This window comes from Ruditapes philippinarum, unplaced genomic scaffold (assembly GCF_026571515.1).
Source record: "Ruditapes philippinarum isolate M1 unplaced genomic scaffold, ASM2657151v2 ctg22948_1_1_1_1, whole genome shotgun sequence".
In the NCBI taxonomy this organism is placed as follows: Eukaryota; Metazoa; Mollusca; class Bivalvia; order Venerida; family Veneridae; genus Ruditapes; species Ruditapes philippinarum.
In genome coordinates this window covers 1-7852 of record NW_026862319.1, presented here as the reverse complement: position 1 = coordinate 7852, position 7852 = coordinate 1, and the positions used below count along the sequence as shown (strand labels likewise).

The 7852-nt window shown below is 33.4% G+C and overlaps 1 protein-coding gene across 1 annotated transcript; it reads right to left on the bottom strand.

Annotated features, from left to right (window-relative positions):
- Positions 1–307: 307 nt before the first annotated feature.
- On the bottom strand, positions 308–7446 carry LOC132718641 (inactive phospholipase C-like protein 2; the record flags this gene model as incomplete). Its single annotated transcript, XM_060702360.1, has 2 exons — positions 308–514; positions 7268–7446. Coding segments are annotated over 2 exons (386 nt in total), but the record flags the coding sequence as incomplete, so codon positions are not given.
- Positions 7447–7852: the final 406 nt, after the last annotated feature.

Sequence of the window (7852 nt, the reverse complement as noted above, 5' to 3'; positions counted from 1 at the left end):
GCTTTCAATCCTCAGATTACTAGTCCGACATGTTAACCACTTGGCCACAAGGCCATATCTTTATTTGATCTTTTTTGTTATTTTAAACCCATATCTTGATTCTCTACCAAAACTTAATTCAAATAATCCCACTTGGTAAAATTCTAATTTCAGACTCAAAAGTTTACAAACCAACTTTCACACAAAAAGTTCAAGGTAAAATGTATAGGTTCAAAAGAAAGGTAAAAAGATCGCTTGTTGTCACAAGACAGGGTTCAAATTGAATTGTATAGGCTCGCAAGACAGGGTACACATTGAGAAGGCTTACAAGACAGGGTACAGTGATTTCATTTATGTACTGAGAGACTGGTTTACAAACGCCATAAAAAAACTCACCATTATGAGGTACAGTTTTAGTTCTCTCCTCGGCACAGTCTGCTGGAATACCAAATATCTCTATGGTTACGTAAGGGTCTGTTACATCACCTCTAGCCCCTGAACCTTTCGGTTTCGGGAAATATTGACCACTGATAATCTGTGAACACAAACAAGAGAAACTTAGATATTATGTAATAACAATGGGTGCTCTGACTTCTTTAAATAGTAGAAAAAATCTATTAGCAACCTCAGTGACCTTGACCTTTACTCATTGTTTTATAAGAAGAGAATTAGTTGCACCAACTCTATAAAGGTCATATGGCAACAGTCCAGCTTTACTAGTGGAGGAAGACCTCAGGGTGCCCTTCCATCCAGAATATACATGTACTTTGTCATTCCTCAGTTTCACTTTTAATCATTAAAGACACCATTTATCAAGGGTTTCACAGATACGTCAACCAATATATACATGTACAGCATAAACTAAATGCTGGTAAATTACCAGTCACCATTATCACAATGTATTTATACATGCAGTAAAGTGCTTGTATGCATGCTATTTTACATGTTAAAGCAAATTGATTTTTTTAAAATTGGATTTAACAGGATAAAAAGCTGTTAATTAAACAAGTTTTCATTGTATCATTTGGCAATCTGTCTACAGGTAGTAATTATTGATGAACCCTTATATTGACACTTAGATTTTGTCAGGTTCACACACCTGCATGATTGGAAACTAATGATCAAAGGTTGTACAAAAATATCAAGCATTTGTATGCAAAAAATATGAGTTTTGCTTTTTTACATGTCAGTAATGCATAGATGTAAATAAAACATTAATTTTAAACAAAATGAATAAGTGTGACCTTGACCGGAGAAAGGTCAACCTGTGCACAGCTAATCGGTTCAAAAGATACAGACCGGACACAAAAACTGCTAAAGGATGACCATGTGCAAAACAATAAACGCCGTTATATTTTCAGGCATATAAAAATGCATTTGTAGCTGTCTTTCTACTGGGCATATATATGAAACATATCTGAAACAAGAGCCGGTTGAACCGGGTGATGCTCCCCAAATAGGTTTTGGACACAGGAAGGTATACCTCTTGTTGTGTCAGAGTTATGTCACAGACAAAGTTCAAAGTGTAAAAACAACCCAAATATTGTGCATGACACATTGTCTCAATATGGTGATCATTTTTGTGAAATAGTTGTAAAATCCGACTTCAAATAACGAAGTTATAAGCTGGACATGATTTTGCTGCAAGGTCATGCTGTGACCTTGACCTTCAAGGTAGCGACCCAAATGTTGCATGCGACACGTCAATTCAATATGGTGATCATCTCTGTGAAATAGTTATTAAATCCGACTCCCAGTAACAAAGTTATGGGCCGGACGCGATTTTGCTGCAAGGTCATGCCGTGACCTTGACCTTCAAGGTAGGGACCCAAATGTTGCGCGCGACACAATGTCTCTTTGTGGTGATCATTTCTGTGAAATAGTTGCAAAATCCGACTTCAAATAATGAAGTTATGTGCCAGACACAATTTTGCTGCAAGGTCATGCTGTGACCTTGACCTTCGAGGTAGCGAGCCAAATGTTGCGCGCTACACGCCATTTTAATATGGTGATCATTTCTGTGAAATAGTTTAAAAATATGACTTCAAATAAGGAAGTTATGGGCCGGACACGATTTTGCTGCAAGGTCATGCTGTGACCTTGACCTTCAAGGTAGCGACCCAAATGTTGCGCGCGACACGTCGTCTCAATATGGTGATCATTTCTGTGAAATAGTTTTAAAATCTGACTTCAAATAACAAAGTTATGAGCCGGACACGAATTCGGGACGTACGTACGGACGGACGGACTGACAACCCGACGACTATATGCTCCCCCGAAATTTTTTCGGGGAGCATAAAAATACAGATTTAAATATGCATATTATGCACAAAATTAATGCAAAATAAAGTGAAACAACTCTTACAAAATTATATATACACAAAGTATTGATAATCATTAACTGTATAAGAAATATTCCATATATGAAACCACATCTATAACCTTAAATATCCTTTCAGTAGTTATTTATTGCACATACAAACTAGATAAAAGTCTGTAATTGCATGCTTTTCATGTTAAAGTAATAACATGTGTTCCTTATAAAGAGCACAAAATATTGCAACTGTTCTGTTAGTGGTAAATCATTAAATCATATATCAAAATATATGTTTAGCACTGAAACAGTCTTTAAATACTGTGAAATTCTAAGATGCTGTTTGATTCTACCTTTTTTTTCTTTTCTTTTATTACATGCTTTATATTTATTTATTTATAAATTTTGTATGCACAAAATGTAACAAAATTCTGTAAATATTATAGCATATATATTTCTCAACAAGAACACTTCATGAGTTGATGAAATCATAAAAGTGATGATGTTACACAACAAAAGTAAGTCAAAATGGCCTAAAACCACAAAGAAATAGCATGAATTACATGTAATTCCAAAATTTGTTTCATCAAAATTATATTTCACTACGTTGAGCACCAGTAGTTATATTTTCACTTTTGGCTTGGCAGGTGTTCACCCTATGAAAAATATTACTGACATTGATTACTGGTAACCTTTGCCACCAGTAGAGAGGCAGGCTAGTTAGCACATCTAAGCAGTTTGACCAAGCTCAATAGGAGGTCCGATATAAATATATACTGTCATAAAAAAAGAAAAACTGGCAGTTTTTTAAGACAGTACCAACTCTGCTTTACCGATTATAGGGAATTAACTTCCCATACAAAGCAAATTCATACCTGTATTCAAATTAGACATATCCATATAGTAAGAATTTTATAGATTTCCATAAATTTCCGCCATTAAAATATTTTACTCAAGGATGAGCATTGTATATCTTTAAGAAAGTCAGCAATTTAAGGGTGTAAAAATACATGTATTGTGAGAGTACCTTTTCTATTAATGAACATTGTATTAAGTAATTAAATCAAAAGAAGGAGAGAACACATGTCAAACATCACGATGGTTTGTTAACTGACTTATTCAAGGATCTACCGGTTTCGGTCTTTCAAGATCAAGACATTCATCACGATATGAACCTTGTATTAAATAGGAAAATATTTTTGTCTATATTTCTATACAAGTCAAATGCAATCTTATATGCAAGCTGTCTTACAAATCTTAACCTTTTATTACTGAAATAAACTTCTACGTTTTATATAATGATAGAAACCACTGTAGCAAAACATTGGAGAACAAAATTGAAATCAATGTAAGATAAAGACTTTATGGAACCAAAATTCCGCTAAGATTATTTCTCTCTCGTAGTGTTCCGGCTAAATGTCGGCCCATTCATCACACATTTCATTTAATTTATTTTACTTCGTTTCCGCTTCATTTTGATTAAAACCTTAAAATCTCCATGTATGCCTTTTCGTTAATACTTCCAGTGTTCTGTTAAATTGATTGCATCTTAAGAAACTGTCAAAATTCACACATACTTGGAAAAGCACTTTAAAAGCCAGCAAATTAAATCCCAAATATTTCAAGAGGAAAACAAGATTTGCAAATAGGATTTTGTAAAATGCTTTAAGAGAGAGGCAGGATTTGTATAAATCTATGAGAGAGAACCAAGATTTTGGTAAAGTATGGAGGGGAAACAAGATTTGTATAAATCTATGAGAGAGGAAAATATTGGGAAAAGTAAAGAGATGAAAACAGGATTTCAATAAATCTATGAGAGGGAAAAAGATCTGTGTTGTTAGGAGAAAGGAAACAAGCATAGCATAAAGCTATGAGAGAAAACAGAAATTGTCTAAAGCTACAAGATTGTTACAATATTCATACAAAGCTAAGAGAGGGAAAACTTTTTTTTTAATGCCATGAAACGAAAAACGATAAGAAGCATTGAAAGGAGAAAATGTGTATAAATAAAGCTATGGGAGAGGGAAAAAAAATTGTTTAAAGTTATGACAGAAAGAAAAGATTTGTATAGCGCTTAATGAGGGTATAAATTATTTGTATACAGTTCTTGGAGAGAAAAGTATTGTACATGTATATTAAACAATAAGGTCTGGAAAAAGATTTTTTATAAATTTCTGCACTGTTTTCTGTCCAAACATTGGCAATTTCCCTATAATCAATGTATGGTTTGTCCTGATTGAAAGATGGACGGGGCGTCCGTGGCCGAGTGGTTAAGGTCGTTGAGTTCAAACCACTTGCCCCTAACCACTGTGGGTTCGAATTCCGACAGGGACTTTGGATTCTTTCATGTGAGGAAGCTATCCAGCTAGCTTACGGAACGTCGGTGGTTCTACTCAGGTGCCCGTTCCTGCCTAAAATAATACACGGAAGGGCATTTGAGGTCTTCCTCCACCAGTAAAGCTGGAACGTCGCGATATGACCTATACTGTGTCGATGTGACGTAAAACCCAAAACAAACAAACAAACAAAGAAAGATGGACAAGTCCAATAAAGATATATAGTGAGGTAAGGGATTTAACTTGTTGACTAATCTGTAGACACACACCTTTAACAGTGTTATCTTCTGTTAAATACACAATCTTGTTTTCTCGAAACCTCTCTACGTAAGATTATTTACAGCCTCTGAGATAACGTAAAAAAAAACTACAACTTTAAAATTGTAACTTTTACGTCCCTCACATGCCATTCCATCACATTAGTTTGATTTTATTTGAAAATTTAATTGCATTTAATTCTAAGGAAGTCTTAAAAGATGCTCTTCTTTTTTCCAGATTACTTCTAAACGCAAAACTTTAATTACCCACGTTGTAAACAATGTATAATTTAAGACATTTTACAGAGAACAGAAATTGAAGGAGAAAATTACAACTTTCCTTTATTAGCTAAATTTAAATGTCAATTTTGTTAACATCAAAGATTTCAGAGTCATGTGCTGTATTTCTTAAGAGACCAAAAATGGAAATATTCTGTGCTTTATAAAGGAAATTATTAATATCAGACTGTCTACCATTTCAATGGAAATTAACAATTATATTTGATTTCCTAATTTTATAAAAAAACTGAAAATGAGTTATTTTACATATGTCATTGAATTAATCTAAAAAAATATTTTCAATTTAGGGAAAGTCATTAATATTGAAATTAAAAGAACGGGGAAAGAAAAAATAGAAAGGAATTAAGAAAATAATATAAGAATGTCTATAAATAAAACACAAACAATTATTCTTGATTAAACTGCTTAATATGGATTGTGGTCCATGAAACATACATGTACTAATATACCAAGTATCCATATACTGTAAATTCACTCAATTTCGAGGGCATGCAATTTTGTGGCTTTGTCACAAAGAATATTTTCATGGGTTCTTAAATTAGTGGATTGTTGTTATTTTCTAAAAGATAAAATGTAAATAATGTCATACAAAATAATCTTACAGCAGACAAAATGAAATTTTGTTGGATCTTAAATTTGACGACTGACCTATCCATGAAAACAACGAAAATGAGTCGCCCATGAATAATAATGATTTGGCAGTCAAGATGCTACTTAAAGCAACAGTATGCTTGTTTGTTTGTCTGGGTCTTTTTTACGCCAATATTTTTAGTCATATCTCAGCAGTTGATCCACCTCACCAGCTTTTCTAAATAACTAACAAGTAATTACCAATTGCTCTCCAAGTGACCTACATGATTTCCCAATAAGGGGTGAGAGACAAATGACCATAAGACTTAATGTTCTGAGATCAGGCTCCTAGGTTATAAAACTTTTTTCTGTCTTGAATCGTAGGATTTTCATTGGTCAATATACATTCTGTGCTGGTTTCTGACCAATCATGGAGAAGTTTTGCATTACCAGAGGATCAAACAAGCGATCCCTGAATTACAAATCTGATTCTTTCCCTTTTGAGCTAAGTGAGCAGAGAAAAATTATGATGGAAGCAGGGATGGAAAAACAAATTAGCGACTAACTGAAAAAGTTCTGAAAGCATAAAAATACTACACTATAGCCTCGATATATCGCTCTTCGTTATAACGCTAATCTCAGTATAGCGCTCATAGACCTTGGCTCCCCCCCCAAAAAAAAAACTTCAAAAAAAACAAAAAAACTTCAAAAAAAAAAATAAAATTAAGTAGATCTAGATTTATAGCGCGCTATAAAGCTTGTTCAATTTCACAGTCAAGTACAATAAACAATTGTTATTAGGACATTTATGAGCGCCAAAGGTGTGAAAAACATGCCAAAGTTAGCGTTTATCCGGTCTTATGTTGTTTTACCTGTCCATCAGTCAGGCATCAAATTGTTTCCAAAATCTCAAATTCATATCATAACTGTGACATGGGCAACCGGTGGTGAGTATAAATAAACTAAAATTCACACACATATCTTAGACATGTAAACCTCGCTGAATTAAATAACCAACACAAGCCCAAAATCAATTTAAATTCCAGCACTGTAAATAAAGCGGCCAAGACAGGAAGTAATTGGCGTTTGATTAACTAGGGGACACAACTAAAGATGGACTGTAAATTACAGTGTAATTTACAGTCCATCTTTAGTTGTGTCCCCTAGTTAATCAAACGCCATTACATTATTGGCTAACTGTTTACACTATATTTATGATTTATGTTTTTCTTTCGAAAGTTTTTTTGTTTCTTTTGAATATAAGTAGTATTATTTGTGAATATAATATATGTTTACATCATTGAATTGTTTAAGAAAAAGAAAATGTCAATATTCATTGAACAGTAAGTAAAAATCGTCAGCGTTATATATATATGCGTTGGGTGGGGTAATGCGGTAATTTCGCAATAAGCGTTCTAATGAAAGCCTCTTTAGAACGCGGTGTTGAGACATTGGACCCCACCATGAGCGTTATAATGAGGCTGTAGTGTATTATAGTTATGATCTTATACCTTTATATGAAGAATCTGTGGTGATACCCCTGGAATGACTTCTTTTGTATTAGCACTAAAATATGCAATCTCCTCCCTCATGATGGCGGGTTTAAGTACATAGCCACACCCACCATTCTTATTGAACCAACCATTGTAGAGATCCATCATCAAACCCGGAGTCTGGTAGTTTAAGGCCACTGTATAATTATAGTGTTAACAGTTTAAGTAAAAGAAATGTAAAATGGTCAGATTAAATTATCCAGTAATTTCTCTCTGTATATCTTTAGCTTCATTATTGTAAATCTAGTTTCTTGGTAATAACATCCCTAAAACACTACTAATGGACTCACCTAATCACAAATAGGGCAAGTCCATTAAAAAGACTGAAAGACTTTTATTACTTAAATGTGCACTCTTAATTCATAATAATTTCAGACTTTTATTACTTAAATGTGCACTCTTAATTCAGAATAATTTCAGAGAACTATTTTAAAATGTTTATTTATTTTATTTCATTTATATTTAAATTTTAACTATATTTACAAACAAGTAATATATAAAAGTTGTTGAATGACAATGATATAAGGCTTGTCTTTATACAGT